Consider the following 23,056-nt stretch of genomic DNA (forward strand, 5'->3'; position numbering starts at 1 on the left):
TGAACATGTGTGGACCGACTTGAACTCCCCTTTAACTGACCATTTCATTACGCTGCACTTTTACTTGATAACCCACTCCTCCCCTCATCCCTTCCTAGTTTCGAATGCAAATACAGATGTTTTGAGCCCAAAAGGTCTAAGAACTGCCAGCTACAGAGTCCCAACATAGGCCTGTTTTACAGGTCTGGGTCCAATCAGTAGAGAAAACTCACACAGTAATTTGAACAGGAAAGGTTTAATATAAAGATAGAAAGAACTATTAACTCTAATAAGATGTTGGATTAATAAGGGATTGGATAGTAAGCAGAGAAAAAGCAAGAGTGTAAGAATAACTGCTGTAAGGAGCGGCCACTACCCCTAGGGCTGAATTAAATCACAGAAGGAGGAGCCACTGTTCTGCACCCCAGAAAAACACTGCCAGGCCTCTCTGAATGGCAGGGAAGTAGGTGGTGCAGCTCGCTGGAAATCCTCCTTCTGGGCTGCCAGGGAAGGCTGTTCATGGTGAGGTATCTCACCTGAGGCACCCTCCCTGCCCACAGAACTGAATGCCAGGGGAGTAGGTGCTGCTGGCTGCCCTGCACCACCAAAGCCTGAGGCACCCTGCTGCAAAACCTCCGAGGGGCTGGTGCCAGGGAAGCTGCTGTTGCACACCATGCCCTGCAGGAGCTGGTCACTGTGGAAGCTGTGTGTGCTGTAGGAGCCTGGTGCCCGGAAAACGCCTTGCAGGGCGGGAGCTGGCAGGATCTGGAAGCAAACCCCTTCCTCCTGCAGTGTCTCTCCAGCGCCCTCTACTGACATAACCTCTGCTGCTCGCAGGGGAGAGGGACTTCCACAGAGATATCAGTAACTCCATCACCAGTGCCCAGAAATATTCCACTACTCCTCCCTAAAGGAAATGAGTGGGTCTGTCTGCGATCAAAATCTTCTTGAGAAGAGCTAAGGAATTGAACAAAGAGCTTCCCTGTGTTGTAGACCTATGAACTACTTTTAAAACTCAGAACTTCATTCTGTGACAGAGGATGGTGAGCTCTGTGGGGAGAGAGGAAGGCTGAGGACAGGAGAGAAGAGCGTTCAGAGGCTCCCAGGAGGAGCTGCAGCCCTGGGTGGAGCTGGGTTTTGTTACATGGGCACCAGCCCCTGGTGGCCAGGCCTCCTGGGACCTGACATCATTTCCACGTCTCTTTTCATTGCACTTACAGCAAAATCTAAGTCATGCTGGCTTAAATAATTCCTTGCCTTTCTGTGTACACTTCAAAAAATTTGAAGTTGAAGAGTAGAAATATTTTTAACTTTAGCACAAAAAAATTATTTTTAGTTCCTTTGCTTGATTCTGGCCAATACTTTCAAATGCTATTTAATGTACTAAAATATACTTTAAAAAATAAAATATACTTAAAGCATGATCTATGTCAGAAAGAAAATAACTGGCAAGGAAAAATATGTAAATTTTAATTTGAAAGTGTTCATTGTTTTCACTTGACTTGAGTAAAATGTTTTCTGTTCTCCCATACTGAAATTCTCATGGTTTTCTTTTACCTTATCATTGAGGAAAGTGGACCTCGTGTTAAGCTTAGTCACAAAATAAAAACTCCCAGTGACTTCCTCTACCAACGTAGTTCAAGGTCAGTGTCAAGGGAGACAGCCTTGGCTGAATCAGACCTAAAATAAGAATGTGATTTAGAGCCGGAAAGTGTGGTGCCGACGGCCACCATCGCCATATTAGGAGCTCCTGCATACACGGGAAGGGTTTTCCTGGTAATCTGGGCATTCTCTTAAGTCGACATTCTTAGCTAAAAATACTGCTGTCCTGTATTAGAAATAAATACAAGGCTTCCTCAAATTTGTCTATTTGGTCAGGACACGATAATATCTTTTTACAAAGATGTTTAGGGGTGAGAATATATGTTAGTGGGTCACAATAAGAATAAAAGGGAAAAATGATGTGAACATGAAGGAATTGCTACAGAGACGGTTTCAAGAATTTTTTTTTTTTAATTGACCCAGCACTCTTGTTTATTTGAGTGACCATAGGGAGAAAAAATTTGTGAGAGGGTTTATTGATTTCAAACCACAGTGATTCCAGTTGAGTGAGCTGTCTTTCCTGAGGAGGGAAAGTCACACTGAAGGCCGTGAACTGGATTGAGCTGCTTGGACCTCTGGGAGGGATGTGGCCCTCTCCGTGTGCCCTTGGCTAGATGCCGTCTGCAGGCTCCTGTTTGCCCTCTCCAGTCCTGCTGTCTAGCAGCTTCTTCCAAGATGCCCATTTGATTAATTGCACAAAGAGAGAGTGGGTGTAAAGACTTGATGGGAGTTTTTGCTTTAAGGGGCTCATGGTGTTCTTGAGGAGATGAGGTAGCTGTTTATGATATATAGAACACAATGTTCAATCTGACTGAACTCTTACCCACTCACTGATGGGATACGCAGCGAGTACTGTAGCCGCTGAACAGAAGGTGAGTAAGGGCTGGAATGCTCAAAGAAGGCCTCTCAGAGAAGACCTTGAACAGACATTCGAGGACTGGGCAGATTTCAGATAGGCAGAAAATTCAGGAGAAAAGGACAGTGGTTTTCATCCAAAGAATTTTATGTCTTTTTAGATGTAAAGTGCTAGAAATATTAATCATCACTATTAAAGAAAATTCTAAACAATCACCTTGCAACAATTGTGTTTTTATTTTAAATCATATACGTGTATATGTATTTAAAAAAGAATAGAGCTCAAAATGTTAAAGTGCTTGTCTCTAGCTGGCAGGAACATGAGTGATTCTTCTCTGATGTTTAGAAATTTTCTATAATAAGCTATATTACTGTTGGGCTGATGGGGTGGACAAATTCATCCTACCAAACCAAAACAAGTGCTACCCAGTGATACTGTCCCAGAATCCTTACACATTCATGGATCAGGGCTTGCAGCAAACTGAGGCTGGCCGCTGTGCATATCATGTGTTGGTGTCCTGCGATGAATGATTGAGCCCTTTTGCTGCGTGTTCTGCTGCTTTCTTGGTCTAGCCTTGTGTCTTTCTTTCTGTGGTGAGATGCCTGGGTGATAAGAATGTCTCCATTATCGTAGGGACAGGGTGGCTAGTTGCAGGCAGCGAGAGTGTCCCGAGAGTGTGAGAGGCACTCAGGGAGTATCATGGAGAAAGGGGAGAATGCGGAGAGGACCTTCACTTCCATTGCTCTCCTCTACTCTCCCCAGGCTCTGTGTCCTTTACAGAGTCCTTTGTGGGTGGATATTTGCTGGTTAGGTCATGTTGAGAAGCTTTTTTTAGAGATCATGCAGGGATGATCTGGTACTTCTGGAACATTCTGGTACTTCACCAGAAATAGGCCACTAAGTAGGCTGTCAGTATTTTTTAAATTGGTTAATATTGAGTAACTGTACTATTTATTTGCAATAATTTGTGGCTGTTGTATCTCTGATAGGGGTAGTATCTCTGACACTGCAGAGCCTTTCCGGGACCTGTCTTATGTTACAGGACCCTTGTGGGCACTGAGGCAGAGCAAGGGTGACCCTACCTTTTCTGGTCTGTGCCCTGGTGCACCTCTGGCTGTGGCTCCTGATTGGCCACCTCTCCTCTGTCTTTAGGCTTCGAGAATAAAACCAAGGCAGTCTTCCTTCACATGCCAGAGGAGGAATTTTTTTATTGATACATAATAATTATACATATTTATGGGGTACATGTGATATTTTCATACATATAATGTGTAACTATCTAATTGTGGTAATAGGGATATCCATCAATTCAAACGTTTATCATTTCTTTGTGTTGAGAACATTCAAAATCTTCTAGCTATTTTGAAAAACACAATAAATTATTGTTAACTGTAGTCACCTTACTGTGCTATAGAATACTAGAACTTATTCCTTTTGTCTGTATGTACCATAACCAACCTCTCTTCATCCTCCACCCCCATCCCAGCCTTTGGTAACCATCATTCTCCTCTCTACCTTCATGAGATCAACGGTTTTAGCTCCCACATGAGTGAGAACGTGCAATATTTGTCTTTCCGTGACTGGCTTATTTCATTTAACATAAGGGCAGAGAAGGAATTTTTGCCTTATCCCCTTTTACTGGAAACACTATATATTTTTTTCTTTTAGTTTTAGTTGGCATGTAATAATTGCACGACTATGGGGTCGAGAGTAATATTTCGATACATGTATGCAGTGTGTAATGATCAAATCAGTTTAAATAGCATTAATTAGCATAATTAGCATAAATTTTGTTTGCTTTTTGTTGGGAACATTCAAAATCTTCTCCGAACTTTTTGAACATATACAATAAATTATATTCACCCTATAGTGCTATAGAGCATTAGAACTATTCCTTCTATCTAGCTGTGATTTTGTATTTCTTGACCAACCTCACTCTGTCCTTCCCTCCCTCCTATCCTTCTCAGCCTCTAGTAATCATAATTCTCTTCTCTACTTCTGTGAGCTCAACTTTATTTTTAGCTTCCACATATGAGTGAGAACATGTGGTATTTGTCTTTCCGTGCCTAACTTATTTCACTTAATATAATGTCCTCCAGGTTCATCCATGTTGCCTAGAATGATAGAATTTCAATCTCTTTTTATGTCTGGATAGTATTCTGTTGGAAGCTCTTTATTTTAATTGTTGATTTTAGGGCTAAATTTGGACCTGCTAGTTTGCTGCCCAAAAATTTTCAACCTGAGATTAAATAGCATTTCACACATTTTCCCAATGAAGGAAATGAATGTACTTCTTAAAATATCATAAAATTTGGGATGCTATAAATTTATCTCCAACACCAAAGATAGACTTCACTTTCAGATAAGTTTTGTTTCAGAGGGAGCATTTTGCAAACAATGAGATGCAAATAGTGTTCTCCCAGTGACAATCAGTGTAATTTCTGGACTTTGGTTGAGTGTTTGGGATGGTTTGGGCCCTAGGATGGGGTATTGATGGTGCATAGGGGGATAATTTAGTTTGGTCATTTCATCTTTTTAAGTGATAATATTTATTTTTTTACTCAGTCTCTGAGGTTACACATACTATAGCAAAGCCAAAGTGGCTCTGCCCTACTTTGATAATAATCCCAATAAGCAACTGTGAACTAAATACAATCTTAAGCTCTTCCCCCAGCTGACTGAATGGACTCCCTCTTGGCCCAGGGGACCCCAGAAATACCCTAAAACTGAGTTACTGGCCATGAGAAGGGAGGTTAGACATGCCTCATCATGTATCCCTTCCCTTTATTGGAGTCATCCTTTATAACTCATTAACAGGCCCAAGGCTATGCAAGACAAACCTGCAGGTCCTTAATTTATATAACAAATCACCTGAGTTTGGGTATCTGTTCCCTGGCTTATCTCTCATTAACAGATTTCCTTAGTTTAGTTTAAAACATTCCAAGCCTTGTTTAAATAAAGCCTCACTTCTTTAGCCAATTACAAATCAAAGAGTCTTTCAACCTACCTATAACCTGTAAGCGCCCCCCCCACACACACACACCTTGAGATGTCCTGTCTTTTTGGGCCAGACCAATGTATGGCTTCCATGTATTGATTTATGACTTTATGTGTAATTCCTGTTTCCCTGAAATGTATAAAACCAAACTGTAACCCAACCACAGTGAGTCCACGTGCTCAAGGATTCTTGGACGTGGCTCTGGGCAATGGTCCTCAAACTTGGCTCAGAATAAACCTCTTGAAATTATTTTACAGAGTTTGGCTTCTTTTCCATTGATACAACACTAGTGCAAACATGTAAAAAATGGGTAGTTATAGGCCGGGCGTGGTGGCTCACGCTTGTAATCCTAGCACTCTGGGAGGCCGAGGCGGGCGGATTGCTCAAGGTCAGGAGTTCAAAACCAGCCTGAGCGAGACCCTGTCTCTAAAAAAAAAAAAAAAAAAGAAAAAAAAAATGGGTAGTTTTCTTTATTTTAAGCTAATTTGAGAAAATATACCATATTTCTTTCTCATTCTCTTCCCTCCATGGTTATGAATAATTTCTTTTTGCTTATGCAATCAAGAATTAGGAAAAAATTTTAACAGACAAAGCAAACTGGCATATTTATTACAAATTCACTTCCTTTTCTGGCCAACCTTTTTGTCTGTTTCCTCACTGTCTATTGAAGAAAAACACAGTACTTTTGTCCTGGAAGCTAGGAAATGGGAAAGAACTTTCCAGCTCCATTATCTTTACTTGTGTTTCATGATTATGTTGTTTTTATTAATAGTAGTCTGGGGAAACCAGATTAAATTTCCCATTTGAATGGGATAGAGAATTATAGTGGAAACAGTTCATTTTGCCATGTAGTAATTTAACCAGGCTACCCCAGCAATTTGAGTACCCCAGTTCCACACAGAAGCCTTTGATTGCAGTTGAAGAAGCTTCATTCTAGTAGTTGGTCTTGCCAAATGCTTGGTTTAACCATCGACCATGCAAATCTATTTGTGGAATGGAAGAAAGCATTTGTTAGCAGTCCCCTTTTTCTATATTAAAGTCCCATATTTTAGGGGCAATTGGTCAAAATTTCACTTTGGATTTTTAAGCCCTACCAATGAAATAGTTGGTAATGATACACACAATTCAATCATTACTGCTTGAGAGAATTTTATTTTAAAAATACCAGCTATTAAAAAACTGCTTTTTAATTTTGACAACTATGCTCATGATTATATTGAGGCTTTAAGTATTTGAGCTGCTGGAAATAGCTGAATTTTTTTATGTGATATCTCTTAAGTAAGTTACTTGTCTTTGGTGGGGTGTTATGTCACATGTGGGGTTTGTTTTGGCTGAAATCATGGAGTTAACAGACTGATGGAATCTGAAGCTCTGCATCCATCTGGACAGGACACTAGAGTGGGCCAGCTTAGCATCACGTGTGCAGTGTGTGGTTTGTCCCTTAACAAGCTGTCAGGCCCGCTCTGCTGAGGTCCCAGATCCGCCACAGTACATCAGTCATTCCATACGTGATAGAGTTTGGCACACAGTAGATGACGAGAGAATGAAGAGTTCATAAACTGTTTTCATAAAATAGAAATCTCCACTCTGGGTGGATTTAAGACCTGGGGTTCAGACCTGTCCTGTGGGACCTCCCGAAGACTCAGATTAGCTGTGGTGATGGAGGGTTGATTAGATTATACAACCTTAGAAATAACCAACCCGCAGGGAATTGAGAACCTCAGACAAAAGCCACCTAACAGAGCCGCAAGACAAAACTGCCATTTTGGTATTTTTAAAAAATAGCCTCCCACCTTACCTCAAGGGCTATTTTGATGCCCCTGTAGTGGCAGTAGTAGTTTCAATCGAGGGAGTTCCTATAAAATTTTTTCTCAAGGTTACAATCACAGTCTAAAAGGATTGTTTACATTTCTTAGAGTGATGCTATTAAGTACCAAAAATGGTTTAAAAGTAATAAAATGCCTGGATATAAAACTTAAGTATGAGTTCCTCTGCGTTAAAAAACAAACAAACAAACTTAAGCAATCATGTTTATTTGGCCTTAAATTACTCCCTTGATTTTCTTGGTAAAATAATACACATTTCCTTTAACTTTGCTTTTTGGTAGCTAACTGACAGAAGTGACTGCCTACATACAGGAGAGTGGTGCCATGTAACCTTTCTGTGGCCACTTGGTTACTTACTCATTTTCAAGGCACTGGTGGCATAAAACACCCTTGTTCACTCCGCACTCGGCACTGAACTAGAATCTGCATCATTATGTGCTTTCATATGGCAAAAACCACGTATATCTATGTATTGTTCCCCCAAACTGCATTATCTATCAGAGAAGCAGAGGCTGTGACTTGTATTCACTTGTAAGGATGGTAGTAGGCTAGATACTTCTTCAGTGCCCTATTGGGTCTGTTGCATCATGAGCACATAGTACGAATTCCACGTTCAGGCATGATGTAAAGTAAACAGTGCAACAATGCAAACAGTTACTTTTAAAGAAGAAATAGACCTTACCAGAGTAGTTGCTAAAACATTTGTGCTGTCTCTAATTCCTAAAATCCCAGCTCTTGTTTGCTCCCAGGGTTGTAGTGGTTGCAGTGGAGGACACATCTAAGCCTCCTGGTCAGCTTTGAACTCTCACTTTAGTTCCCTTGTTGTTTTAGGGTAAGTAGCATGTATATGGTGCAGAGAATTTCTTTGTTCTATATTATTTATGCTAATCATCTGGTTAGATCTTTAGCTCTTAAGGAGAGGCTAATGGGAAGGAGATAGAAAGTGATAGGAGATGATCTAGTTTTTTCTTGTCCCATCTTTTCTCCCTTCAGAACTTTAGCCTCCCTTGTCCCTCGAGGCTCCCAGTTAGGGTATTGTAAGTGAAAGAAAGGAAAGGAGGTAACAATAAGATCTGGTAAAATTGTAAGCAAAGAGACAGAGCAAATCTGTTTTATAACTGTATAAATGCTGTTACATTGATTTAACAGTTTAAAAATATTTTCATAGTATATGATACCTTTGATCATAAAACCAATCCATATTGAGGTGACTTCTATTGAGGAGTTGTATTTAGGGTTACTGTGTGCCAAGAATGCTCATTAACATAGTCCTAGCTGCAAGTAGAGGAAACTGGAAAAAAAGGAAGGGCTCCTGTCTGCTTCCCCTTGAGAGTGCTTATGTAGCATAACTTGGAGAGCTAAGAACAGCCAGATGCAAGAGATGCATAGAGCAAGGTATGGGGAAAGGGTGTGGAGCTTCCAGTCCCTCTCTGGGAGTGCCCCCTCCTAGTACCTCCATGTGTTCTGTAACCCAGAAGCTCCCCAATCCTGTCCTTCTGGGGCTTTATGGAGGCTTTATTAATAGGCATGGTTGATTAAATCAGAGACCACTGGTGATTGGCTTAGTCCCCAGCTCCTCTCACCTCTGGGTTTGGGGCCGGGGCTGAAAGTTCCAACCCTCTGATCACAGGGTTGTTTTCCCTGGCAACCAGCCCCATCCTGAAGCTATCCAGGAGCCTGAGCCACCAGTGACATTAGCATATAAAAAATACTTACTGTTTCAGAGATTCCAGGCATTTCAGGAGCTGTTTGCCAGGAAATGGGGGCAGAGACCTAACATATATATGCCTTATTATAAATCACAACATCACAGGCAGTTTCTTTAGAAACTAAACATGCACTTACCATACAACCCAGCATTTCCACTCTTGGATATTTATCCCAGTGAAAACTGAAAAACTTCTATACAGCTTTATTCACAATAACTCAAAGCTGGAAAGTACTTAAATATCCTTCAATGGGTGAATGGTTAAATACTATACATCCATACCCTGGAGTATACTACTCAGAAATTAAAAAACAAAAACACACTATGAATATAGCAACTTGGATGGATCTCCAAGGGAATTGTGCTGAATGAAAAAAGTCAACCTGAAATCAGCACATGCAGTGTGATTCCATCTTTGTAACATTCTGTAAATGACAGAATTATATTGTTACAGCAAGTGTTACAGCAGGTGGTCCCAAGGACAAACCAAGTGACATGTTGACATGTCAGGAGAATCAAAGTTTATTCGCTGGTGGGCTCAGAGGGGCCTCACCACCAAATTCTGAGCACCCTCTACCTGATTTTTCCCATTTTTATTAACTTGGGGTGGTCCGAGGAGTGGGGTGTCAGGTGTAGGTTAGTTGATGTGTCAGGTAATAGGTTAATATTATGTTGATGTGCCAGGCATTAGATTTAGTTTTATACTAATGCCAGGGAATAGACTAGTTGATGGGCCAGGAAACAGGTTAGTATTATGGTGGGGGTCAGTGGTGGGGGTCTCTGGTGTTTGATGTGCCAAGTAATAGATGGGGGTTTCACTTATCAATATAAATGAAAAACAGCTTTGTGGTTGCCAGAGGTTAGGAGTGTTGGAGTGGGAGTGGGGGGTGGCTATCGGGGTTAGTGTGAAAGAGATCTCTATGGTGATGGATAGTCCTGTATCCTGAATGGGGTGGTGGTTACTGGAATCTGCCCATGTGATGAAATGACAAACCTCCACACACGCTTCGTACCAATGTCAGATTCCTGGTTTGGCTCCTGTACTATAGGTAATTCAGATGTCATCACTGGGGACATTATGTGAAGGAGAATCCCAGCAGATGGCATGTGTGGTTCCCCACCCTGCCATGCTACCCTTCACTCACTGCCTCATGCTGCTGGCCTCAGACTAATCCTGTCTCTGCCTGTCTCCTCTGTCTGTCTGTCTGTCTGTCTGTCTCTGTCTGTCTATCTGTCTGTCTATCTATCTGTCTGTCTCTCCCCCTCTCTCTCCCTCTCCTTAATGTAACAGAGGGAATGGCCTGAAAAGAAAAATGGTGCAAATGTTTTCTATCTGTTTAAGACATCCTCCATTCCTTTTTGAGAACTAAAACCTGCATCCCTGCCTCAGGCCAGTGGTTGGGAAGGTTAGGTTAAGTCTTTGTTATTTGTGCTACAGGAGATGGCTCAGTCCTGGTAAAGACCTGGTAAAGGGAATTCCTGGGTGAAGGTCACAGGATTGTCTTCAAAGATAAAGAATCAGCAACTGTAGTTGAACAGCAATTGCCTGAAGCCGAGAACTCACCCTTTAAAACCTCTCTATTTCTGCCTATTGGGAGGATGAGGGCATTTCAGGTAGGAGTCTCCATCCTCCTACTTTGCCAGCAAAGTGATAAACTTCTCTTTCCTTCTCCTTAAACTATTTGTTCTCATTCCTCTGGTGTGGCCTCGAGGACAAGTGCTGAGCTTTCGATAACACACATGGTTATTGCAAACAAGAAACCTAGAAACTAAAAAATGTAGATAAATAGAAAGGAAAAAAATTAAACCATGTGCTTGTTTTATCAAGGGAAAAGAAGCCAAACTCTGTAAAATAATTTGAAGAGGTTTATTTTTTATTCTGAGCCAAATTTAAGGACCATAGCCCGGAGCCACACCCAAAAGCCTTGAGCAAGTGGACTCACTGTGGTTGGGTTACAGTTTGGTTTTATGCATTTCAGGGAGACAGAAATCACTGTAAAGGCATAAATCAACACATGGAAGGCGTACATTGGTGTGGCCTGAAAAGGTGGGGACATCTCAAGGGGGGGGGAGGCTTACAGGTTATAGGTGAGTTTGAAGATGCTTTGATTTGTAATTGGTTAAAGAAATGAAGCTTTGTCTAAAGTCTTGGAAGATAACAAAGTCTGTTAATCAGAGACAAGCCAGGGAACTATACCCAGACTCAAGTGATTTGTTATATAAATTGAGGACCTGCAGGTTTGTCTTGCATAGCCTTAGGCCTGTTAATGATTATAAAGGATATCTTCAAGAAAGGGAGGGGGTGATGTGATGAGGCATGTCTGACATCCTTTCTCATGGCTAGCAACTCAGTTTTAGGGTATCCCCTTGGCCAAGGAGGGGTCCATTCAGTTCCCTGGGGGGAGCTTAAGATTTTATTTTAGTTCACAGTTTCTTTTCTACTTAAAAATGGTGATTCCCTGTTATAGCAGCCATAGGCTGTGGACCTGGGCAGGGTCCATAGCCCACGGCATTTGAGTCCCTGACCCGTACTCTGAGATCTTAGGGTTCAAAGTAGGAAGACTTGGTCCCATTTTCTGCTTCTGGTCCCATTTTGTACCCAGTACCTGATCTTTTCTAGTTAACCTTTTTGCTTCCCAGTGATTATGTTTAGCTATTTTCTCACATAGACTCTAGAATCAGGCTACCTAGGTTTAAATCTTGACTCCACCACCTACTTACTAGGTATTCAATCTCTTTGTGCCCCTGTTTTCCTTATTTGCAAATAATGCCTGTCTGAAAGGGATGTGGTGTGGATTACCTTATATGAGGGGAAGCACTTATTAGCTCTTAGGTATCGTTATTTATAATTATTTCTTGGAAGTCTCAGCTGTGTTTTGTTTGCCTATTGCTGGTTCCATGGTTCTCCTATCTCTGGTGTGACCTGCTCTGTCCAGCAGTGTGCCATATGCCTGTCCTGTAGGTTTTCTTTTTCAAGTCCCCTTCGGTCTCTTGCTTTTGGTGGGATGGCACACTGTGCAGAGGGGACTGGGCCCTGAGAGTGGGCTTAGCCATTTGTTGGCCTTGGTGCTGCTAAGACGATTGCAAGAGACCAGAGTGTGGACTGAATGTGGCAAGCAGATGATGGCTTTCTTAGTCATGTCATGAGAAAAGGCCAAGAAACATTGGCTCACCTAAGTTACAAGGTTAGCTGGAGTCAAATTATCAGTGTTATAATTAAACTCCAGCTCTTTGTATTTCCATTTGTGTCCATTCATTGAAGCATCACTGGACTCTTGCTATATGCCAAGAGTGAAGTCCTAGAGGCTCACAAATTTCTGGGGGAAGCCAGCCGTAGGGCACAGCTGGCAACCACACCCTGGGATTGTGGAAACTCGGGTCAGGGAAGAGTTCAGAGGCTCCTCAGAGTGTAGCGGTAGTCTCTGCCTCACCGGGGAGATGGTTGGGGTGTGTTTTTACCAGCTCTCCAAAACATTCTTTCCCCTACCAAAGTCAAGAAGCACAGTGCCCGTGTTAAAGCCTGGTGCCAAATACCCAGGGCATGTGACTATTTCACTCTCTTGAAGACCTGCAAAACAGCCCTGTCTTCCTGTAGTAGTGTTTATGGCTGGAGTCCACGGGGAAGGCTGCTCCGACAAAGACTCTGTCCCTAGTTTGTGGAGTGCTTTTTAGAACTTACAGAAAGCCTCAGTAAATCCGGACTACCGTGCCAACTGATGCTGAGCTGCTGAGCTCTTAACGTGAAGCAGCAGTAGCGACCCTGGCAAGCCAGGGCTGACGTGTGTGGGAAGAGTGGGAGTGACCCTGGCTGGGAGCGGGGGAGGCCTGGATATTGTTTCTCCGTCTCTGTGTCCTGCCACTCTCGGCCCTGGGCTCAGAGCTCTCAAGCACCCATGATGGCCTTCCCAGGCAGAGTGCGCCCCTGCGTTATCCCAGAGAATGAAGAGATCCCCGGAACCGTCCTTAACAGTGTCCACGAGGCTAATGGGAATGAAGACGAGAGGGCTGTGTCCAAACTGCAGCGCAGGCACAGTGACATAAAAGTCTACAAGGAGTTTTGTGACTTTTACGCAAAATTGTGAGTGTCTCCTGTCCTGGAGTGGCCCTCTTCCAGATCTTGGGTTCATGAGCTCTAGATCCACAAGCCTTTGTGACCTAGCTAATATAGTTTTATTTACTGGACTTCGGGTCGGGGTTTTCCAGTGTAATCTAGGGGCTCTGAGGGCAGCTCGCAGCACAGCTTGTTCCAGGGAGGCAGAAAGGTTGCCTCGTCCTTAAAACTTCCACTGGACAACATGCGGATGTGAGGGGAAATGCTACCTTTGCAGCCAGAGGACAAAGTCTTTGTCTGCAGTAGGTTTCTGAGAGCAGTACATTTTCATTGTGTCAGCCGTGAGGGAGGTTTAGAGGTTTTGTTGTCAAGATTTGTAATGGATAAATTTTGTACTCTAAAACTTACCAAAGATAAAAAGCAATTTGGGTGAAACAGTGAAAAGTTGAATTACATATTGTTGATAAACATTTTTGTTAAGTTTAACAATTAACAGTTTGAAGTAGGCTAACTGGGTTTCTTAATACTATCTCTAGGGGGTTGAATTCATAAATAAGGAATATTGTGTAACTAGCAAATCAATATACATATAGAACATGCTGTTAACTCTAACAAGTTAGTCTAATTTATATTATTAAATGGGTTTTAGCAAACCTATTTTACAAAAAGAGTGCAGAGTAGCCTTCAGACCAACTCAAATAAGTCTACTGACCTCATTCAAGGTTGTGAGCTTGGAAGTATTGCAGATCCTCAATTTGTCAAGTAATTGTTAAGGGCATTTAACTGATCTGCTTTTCCGCTGTGGAATCTGTTCTGTGTAGTATTGCAACAGGTGTCCTTCATCTTCATAGTTCATGATCAGCCCTGGTTGAGAGTAATTGGGGAATTATTATAAAACTGTAACTAATATTTTTAACTGCTTGAACTCTCAAGATGGCTTTTGGATTTACACATCTTTGCATTTTAAGACCAAAAATTTGTTTCACATACTGCGATGAATGAGGCACTTGAATAATGGAAAGCTACATGATAGCAAATTTGCTGTGCGAGGTCAGTCGATTTGTGAATGTAGATCATCTAAATCAGTCATGACTTCCCAGCTATGAAGATTTTTTACATATATACATCCCCCTACTTATATATTTCTTGTCATCAGCCCTTTTTAGTGAAAATCTTCTGAAAATTTAGCTGCTTAATTATAACTAATCTAATAAGAGCTGTAGCTGTCCTTCATGACTTTTAAAAAGTAACTTCTATCAAATGTAGTAATTAAAAAAGCATAGCGCCAGAGGGTGAAAGACAAGAGGAAGGGGAAGTGTGAACAGTTCAGTTGGACTGTGGGATGACTGTTTTGTTTCCTCCTCCCTCCCCTTGCTTGTTATTAAAAGGAATAGAATACTTCTTGAAAAATACATATTACATTATCTCTAAATATAATTTATTTTTCCTGTGTATGGGAAGTAAGTATGTGCTTGTTTTTATAATGTGTCTACCTATTTCCTAATTCTATTTGAATATTTGAACTTGAATATAAACAGTCCATAGTATGAGTATAAACAGGTCAGTGACAATCAAACCTTTTGATCTGGGGGACCTGTTAATACTCTTAAAAATTATCAAAGTCCCCAAAGAACTTTTGTTCATTAGTATTTATTGTCTGAGAAATTTAAGCTGAAAAAAATTTTAAATATTTATTACTTTGTTTAAAATATAAGCTAATTACATGTCAATAATATTAGTGAACTGCTAGTATTAATATTTTTATGAAAAATAACTTTTCCAAAATGGGAAAAGCTCGGGGGGGAAGAATAGCATTGTTTTACATTTTTTGCAAATCTTATTAACTAACATGTGTCATAATAAAAGAATTTCTTATACCTGCTTCTGCATTCAACCTATTGTATTGTTCTGGATGAAATATATAGAGAAAATTAGCCTCCCATAGAGATGCAGTTGGAAGAGAGAGGACCTTTCAGACCCCTGAAGGGGTCATGGTGATCCCTACACTTTGAAAACCACTGGTGTAGGTGATAATGAACCAGGGCGTTCCAGAATGTCCTTTTCCAACTTTTTTGGAGTTCCATTAAGATCATTGAGGTTTTGTGAATCTTTTGAGGGGGTTTAGAAAGAATAATAATGCCATGTATTTGAGTAGCATCTTGTGGTTTCCAAAGTGGTTTTATATACTTTTCTTCAAAACAGTACTGAGAGTTATGGGCAGATCTGGAGCTTACTGCACTTTCCTATCAAGGAACACCTGTGGACGTTGGGCAGGAGAAAGGAAGCAGTACAAGACTCTCTGGAGCTTTGTTAAAAGTACCATAGTTCATCAGGGTGATGACAAAGCTGGGTGAAGATGGGAATTTTACAGATTTTTCCTGCAACCCACAATAATTTCGGAATGACTAAGTATAAATTCATTTTAACATGAGACTTCAGTCAGGTTTGCCAAGCAGTGAGGCTGCCTCCCTTTCTCCTTCATTTTTTTTTGGTGACATTTTAATTCTGTATTCAAACCTACTAAATGAAGTTGAATTTTGATTAGTGATGAACATGGTATTTCTCCATATAATTATTTATGTCAAGGGTACAAAATAGGATTGCTGTTCTTTGAAACATTTGGGGGTAGAAGGCAAAGCACACAGTTGTCTGCTATTGGGTTGGGTGGAAGTGGGGTAAGTGTGACAACTTTTGCTGAGGAAACAGTGAAACTTGGAAACTGATGGGGCACGACAGTTGGTTATCTATGTGTAAAGTGGAGACTGTCCACCTGTCTGCCTCATGGAGTGGTTGTGAAGATTCAGGAGAACATTGGTAGTAACCTGACGAGGTGGATTGATTAAACATCTGGGAGGTCAGACACTGCACAGAGGACCAGACATGCTGGTAGGGCCTGTTCTCTAAATGGGCGTCTGAAAATAAACTTGCCACATTGCGAAGGACTGCTTGGCTGGTGACTGCTCTGCATAGGGGACCTTCTCTATTTCTAGGACTTTGAGAAACAGAACAGATCTTTATGTGAAATAATCATCTCATTATATGCTTGTCAAAGCCATGTTGCTTTTCTTCTTCCATGCTGTACAGTGGTTAGAGAGAGCTTGGGGTAATTTGTTGAATGCTTTCTGTGCGCTTTAGGTACTGTGGGTTCACTGGTGAGAGAATTACCCAAACCATTGGGCTCAGCGGGAGATACTTGGCTGCTTGGCTTCACTCTCCTGACCTGCAAAACATGCTGTGTCCCTGTCATGTACCCTCAAGTGTCTGAAATTAGTGTTGTGACCAGTTTTGATTGATAGTGTGATTTTATGGGGTGTAGGACATGGATTCTAGTCCTATGTCTGCCTTTAACTAACTAGCTTTGTGATGTTGGGCTAATCATTCCACTTCTGTGAACCTGTGTTGCCATTTGTATGGCATTTTACGATATTTACGATGTAAAATTAGTGCTTTTAAGATATATTTTAAAATATTAATATTCAGTATTTATCTTGCAAATTAGTTAATAGGACTGGGACATCTTGGCTGCTTTTAAGAAGGACTTCAACAGTTGCTTTGAAGGGGATAACCTGTGTCTGAGTTATGACATGGCATTCAGTTGACATGCAGTTTTTTTTTTTTTTTCAGTACCAATTTGATGGCGACATGCAGTTTTTAGAGTCTCTTCTCAGAAAAGAAAGAAACTGGCTTTGAGATGTTGACTTGTGGATTTTTTGTTTATTTTTTTAGAGACGGGGTCTCACTGCGTTGCACAGGCTATTCACAGGCTCACATTAAATCAAACTGCTAGCCTCAAATGATCCCCCAGCTTAGGCCTCCCTTGTAGCTGGGAGTAGCTGGGATAACAGGGGCAGCTCTGCTCGGCTAACTTGTGGATATTTTAATTGAGCTATTTATCAACTCATGACTTTCATCTCAGAGGTCCCTAGTGCCTAACACCTAGTAGGCACTCACTCATAGTATATTTAACAAGAATAATACCAAAAGTGTTAGACAAACAGGATCAAAGCAGGAGGTCCTTACAGAACCTAAGATGCTAGGGTAAAGAGATTGGAACAGCTAGAGTACTTGAGGAACAGGCAAGAAATTGAACTTAATAGATAAAATATGATTTTTGTGATCAGATAGAATTTGCTCATCGGCTTTTCATGCTGTTTGGTCTTAAATCTAAGAAAAGGTTGACAGTCTGTGATTTGGTGTCCTTTGTGTGTTGCAGCAACATGGCCAATGCCCTGGCCAGCGCCACTTGTGAGCGCTGCAAAGGAGGCTTTGCACCTGCTGAGAAGATCGTGAACAGTAATGGAGAGCTGTACCACGAGCAGTGCTTCGTGTGCGCCCAGTGCTTCCAGCAGTTCCCAGAAGGACTCTTCTATGAGGTAAGTCAATCTGGACAGAAGCAAAGAGGCACCATTCCCTGCCTCTCCTCCCTCCCTTCTTTTCCAAGGCCGCCTCCTTCGCTTTCAATTTCATTATCAAAGATTATATTGAAGTGCCAGGTACATGCCAGGTATTTGGTAGCTGCCAGGTCAGAGATGGCGGATGTGTGGAACATGGGGCGGCGGCTTAGATGGGCTGCCCTTACAGACCCCACCATTTAAATTGTTCAGTTCGTTTTCCTATTTCAGAGGCCACATTACCCCATGACTCTGCTTTTCAGACCTAAGCATTTCAGCTCAGCACTCAAAATCCTTTCAAAGTCTTCAGCCCCAGTTTTTCTGGCCTCTCCACTCAGGTCCCCACTTGCTTGCCTCTGCATATACCTTGCTCATTCCTGCCTCTATGTCTTTCCACCTGCTCAGAGGACCACTGGACATCCTCTCTAAAGGACAGTGTGTGGTGTGTCACTTGCTCCATGACTTCCTAGCCATGAGGAGAGGCAGTCCCATGCATTTATTTTCTTAAAGATCTTGTTTGGACATGAGTATTTTGGGGAACTATACTGTCTATATCTAGGTCTTCTATATGTCTGTGTTTTTTTTCCAGATATTTGTTTTTCTTGATCTTGAGTGTTAACAGTCTACCCTTGCTTTGTAGTATATTCAGTATTATCATTACTGAAAACCCCTTTCCCACAGTAAACATGTATTTTAGGGGATGGTCTAGGGAGGCTGACCCCAATCTGTAAATGAAGGCGAGCTTTGTCAGATGTCTGTGTGTGTCAGAGAGATCAATTAGGTGATTTACTTTTACCACCTACTTCCTTACATATTTGTTGTATATATGTGCATCTGTCTCTATATGATAATATATGTATGTGGAATTATTTTATAGCCAGAAATGGCTGCTCTTTTAAATGTCTCTATTCTATAAGCCGACTGAGGAAGGAAAGATAGTTTACAAAGGTCGTTAGTAAGTCAATTGTTTGCCACTCAGGCAGCATTTTTCCATAGAAACAATGCTCAGGGGAGTGAGGTTCCCAGGCCAGCCTGCAGAAAAGCGATTACCCCATCATGGGGACACAAAATACACAACTAGCATGAAAGTTGTCATGTGACTCTGGGAAGCAGCTTTAGGAGGTGGGTTAGAAATGCTGTTGTAGTCACTAACACACATTTGTTTGAGCTCCTACTGTATCGCAGAAACACAAATTTCTTACAACAAAAACCTCAGCAGTAGGAAGAGAACTTTGTTTTCTCTTCCAGTTCTTCCCAGCTCTTTCCCTGGTCAGTGGGAATCTCTTTTTTCACCAAGGATGATGGCTCTGGGAATGGGATGGGCAAGTGACCATTGTGATGGCTCTGGGGATGGGACAGGAGCAGGAGAGAAGAGGGTGGGAGAGGAGCTCTGGGCGGTGTGCATGGGGGGCATCAGGCCTAGAGACCCTGCTGAGGCTGTAGTAGCTGGTCTTGGTAAGGAAGAGAAAAAGAAAAGCTCTGGGCTCTGCATTAGCAAAAAGAGAAGGGGACTTTGCTGCTGGTGGTAGTGGCATTACTCAATTCAGGTAAAGGGATCTAAGGACCTACTTCTGTAGAGTCCTGACAAAGGGCCCTCAAATCTCTAACTTGGCTGCAGTGGCAGTGTGCCGGGAACAGTGAAGGAAATCCTAGAAATCTGGCTCGAGGGGGAACATTAGTCTTCATACTGTATAAATCCCTTCTCTAGCCCTCCCTCTTTTCCTCCTATGGCCCAGAGGGGTTGAATTGTCTTTGATAACACAGCAGATGTGAAGCACAAAAGGGATTAGAACCTAATTGGTCTCCTAATATCTGATACAATATTCTTTCCCTTACATATTCTTTTTAAACGTAAGATATTTTGATTAAAGTGGGTGATTTTGGCAAAGGCCTCAGGAGAGAGTCCAGAGGAGCAATAGAGAAGGACTCGGAGAGAAAGACAGGCCCTGTTTTCCCGAGCATTTCCCTTACTTCTTGGGCCTGCTGCTCCCTCTGGGAACACTGGAGCTCCAGCCCTCGGGGTATTGTTCTTTTGCCTGCTACAGGGAATGAATACTATTGTCAAACTACCTTTATTAACCAGCACTGCTGCTTCCTAAGCTCCTGGTGCTGGGCCTGTCAGCTGCAAGGCCACTGGTGCTGAGTCAGAGGGAGAGGCTCAGTAACAGCCTCGGGCAGAGAGAATAAAGCATGACTCATCCTGTCTTCTCGCCCACCTCACACTGGACTATAAATAATAAGTCCCTGTTCTGTCTGGCGTTATTCGAAAAGATGTTATGAATACCCAGAACTAGGCTATTAATGGGCCGCTGCTCAGCTTGGGCTCTCTTAAGAGTTCTATTTTAGCTGCAGTGTTTATTGTTTAAACCCCCTTTCCAGGCTGGAGATCTGTAAACCTGCATGTGGAGAACAAGAGCTTTCCTTTTGGTCGAATGATGTTAGAGAAAAAGCTTTCCAGGGCTTCTAACAGATAATCTGCATTTTGAGTTATGTCCAGCAATAAATTGTTTTCCAGAAAAGGAAGATCAAAAACTGACCTGGTTTCCATTTGAGACATAACTTATGTGTTTCATTCTTTGTCTAATAACAAATGCATCTTTCCCACCCTATACTTTTGTTATTGCTTTTGTGTCATTATTAAAACATCATCCTCTGATTTCTAGTCTAATCTTTCTTTTCTCTAGAAGACTAGCTGTGAAGACTTATAGGTGGGTCTTGTGCACTCGCTTCCCCTTGAAAATGTGATTCACTTTTACTGAGGACCTTCCTGATAGTTTGGCTTAATCAGGACATTCTCCCGTCTGGCCACAGAGGCAAGTCTAGAATGAGACCCTTTTTTCTTAACCACTCACTAAAAGGTATGTCTGGAGATGGGAGCACTGGAATTTCTGGCTTGGCTGCAGTTCCTCCTAAGAGTGATATACTAGCAACCAGGATTATTATCCTTATTGGCTCCTTACTCAAGGTGAATTTGATTATGTGGTTTAAAAAGTGAACCTAAAGTCTGTCATTAAGATGGTCATCCATTGCCACTGAAAAATATAAGGTAGAATTATTGATTCCTGTGCTCTGCAGTATCTGTCATTAGTAGGGAATAGTAGTTTTGCCTAAGGTGTTTCTTATTACAGGACATCATTAATGGTGTTTTCAGCCTAATCTTGTCTGTTTCATTTCCTTTATCTTTGAGACCATACAGCACTTTGTTTATATCTCTAGCATGGAGAACATTGACCATACTTTATTATAGATATTTATTTATATGTTTGTCTTCCCATCTAACTTTGAATACCTCTGGTGCAAGGACTGTCCAGATTCATTGGGTATCTCTAGCACCCATTTAGTATCTGATGCATAATAGGTATTTAATAAATACAATAATATATGTACAATGTTTAGATGGTATAGACTACAAGATAAAATGCTAATGTCCTAACTAGGAACTAAGTTAGATTTTTTTTTCTAACTTAAACATTTGTAGGCTATACTTCAAAATCTTCATACTCTTTACTTATTTCCTATTGTTCATCACACAAATATTGTCTGAGCTTTATCATGCCTGCATACAGTGGAGGTGAACGAAAGAAAGGCATGTGGTTTTTTTTTGTTGGAGACAGAATCTCGCTCTGTTGCCCAGGCTAGAGTGCCATGGCATCAGCCTAGCTCACAGCAACCTCAAACTCCTAGACTCAAATGATCCTCCTTCCTCAGCCTCCCAAGTAGCTGGGACTACAGGCATGCACCTCCACACCTGGCTACTTTTTCTATTTTTAGTAGAGACATGGTCTTGCTTTTGCTCAGGCTGGTCCAGAACTCCTGACCTCAAGCAATCCTCTTGTCTCAGCCTCCCAGAATGCTAGGATTATAGGCATGAGTCACCTCGCCTGGCCTGTCATCAGCTTCTTAAAGGTAGATTAGGTGAGCCGGAAACAGTTAAGCATGGAGTCCAGTTCAGGTCACCAGTCTCTGAGGTATAATACTCATCCTAGTCTCAACTCAAGATATCTTTCGTGTACCAACATGTAGGTGTATGAAAGGTACCAAAGGATACCTGCTTTTAAAAATCCTTGTAGAATTATAAATTCTTAGGGTAGAACTCTTAGTTCAGAACATCTTTTTCTTTCATGTATGTCTCCACTGAATAATTATATTCCTCCTGTGCTTGTTTCATATTTGTAAGTTAACAGTACTTTCTCTTTCAGTTTGAAGGAAGAAAATACTGTGAACATGATTTTCAGATGCTCTTTGCTCCTTGCTGTCACCAGTGTGGTAAGTTTCACTGCTGAATGTAAAGTAAAAAGTAAGTTTCAAAATCACTTTGGTCACTTAACATTATTAAAGATATCAATGGTAAAAATAGTTTTTGGTGCTCATTTTATTAAATAATTGTTAGGTACTTTATCAGCCTTCTTTATTGTTAATATGTAACAATCTGGAAGAGTATCCAAACCTGGAGAGAGTTGATTTTTTTATTTTTAAGAGAGTTGATTTTTTTATTTTTAAGACTCCTCTGTTGCAGTGGAGTCATCCTAGCTCACTGTGACCTGGGTTCAGGCAATCCTCCTGCCTCAGCCTCCCAAGTAGCTGGGCCTACAGGCCAGTGTCCCCACACCCGGCTATTTTTTTTCTATTTTTATTAGAGACGGGGTCTTGCTGTTGCCCAGGCTGATCTTGAACTCCTGATCTCAAGCCATCCTCCTGCCTCTACCTCCCAGAGTGCTAAAATTATAGGCATGAGCCACAACACCTGCCAAGAGAGTTGATTTTTAAGGACATCTGGGGTATAGATCAAGGTATTTAAGGAAATAGGACTCCTATTAGTTGGTCTTTTGGAGTGTTCTTTTGTTAACGCAATCTTTATCTAGCTTTTGGATTTGCCAGGGAAGAGACTGGGGAGATATCAGTGAGGTGCTTAAGATGCTTACAGATGCTTAGGGATTGCTTTGATGATACAGAAGTGCTTGACTTGCTTGCATTTTAGCCACTGCACTGGTCGCTAATACCTCTATTAGGCTTCTAGAGATCGAAGAAACTGAGTAGAATGTTCTAAAGGTTTAGTGGAAAAAGAAATTAAATATGGATTATAAGAAAATATGCTGTAGATTTCTGTTTCAGCATCGACCAGAAATAACCAAAAGGCATTCAAGAGAGCCCAGTACATTGTTTGGCAAAGGAAAGCTTGTTCAGAGATGTCATAAAACAGCCCCAAAATATGGCTATTGAATCAAAAACAAGAACTCAGATGAAATAAAAATCATTTTTTTTTCCTAATGTGGTACTTACTCTGGTAGACACATAAATAAATAAAAAGTCCCTTTTTATGGGGAAAGGGCTAAACACATTTATTTTTTTCCTCACTTATTTTTTTCTTTTAACAAATAAGGTGCCACACTTATTACTTAGGATGTTACAAGTGACATCCTGTGTGTGTTACTTTCCCACAGGTGAATTCATCATTGGCCGAGTTATCAAAGCCATGAATAACAGTTGGCATCCTGAGTGCTTCCGCTGTGACCTCTGCCAGGAAGTGCTGGCTGATATTGGGTTTGTCAAGAATGCTGGGAGGTAGGAGTTTTCTATCCTTGTTGGACGTGGGCGGACAACGTGACTCTTACAAGGTTGCGTGTGTGTTCCCTGTGGGATGTCAG

At 41.5% G+C, this 23,056-nt stretch overlaps 1 protein-coding gene across 10 annotated transcripts in view; it reads left to right on the forward strand.

Moving 5' to 3' along the window:
- LIMS1 (LIM zinc finger domain containing 1) overlaps nucleotides 1–23,056 on the forward strand; it is a 134,912-nt gene that overhangs the window by 100,023 nt on the left and 11,833 nt on the right. For 7 of the 10 annotated variants that reach the window (XM_076001079.1, XM_076001080.1, XM_076001077.1 and 4 more), the window contains exons 2-4: nucleotides 17,234–17,393; nucleotides 21,611–21,677; nucleotides 22,853–22,973. In XM_076001079.1, coding sequence (XP_075857194.1) covers nucleotides 17,234–17,393; nucleotides 21,611–21,677; nucleotides 22,853–22,973 — 348 coding nt within the window. Of the gene's footprint in view, nucleotides 1–12,648; nucleotides 13,048–17,233; nucleotides 17,394–21,610; nucleotides 21,678–22,852; nucleotides 22,974–23,056 lie in introns of those variants that run through there. The other 3 variants (XM_020286294.2, XM_012737622.3, XM_012737623.3) reach the window with 3 other exon arrangements.

This window comes from Microcebus murinus, chromosome 3 (assembly GCF_040939455.1).
Source record: "Microcebus murinus isolate Inina chromosome 3, M.murinus_Inina_mat1.0, whole genome shotgun sequence".
Taxonomy (NCBI): domain Eukaryota; kingdom Metazoa; phylum Chordata; class Mammalia; order Primates; family Cheirogaleidae; genus Microcebus; species Microcebus murinus.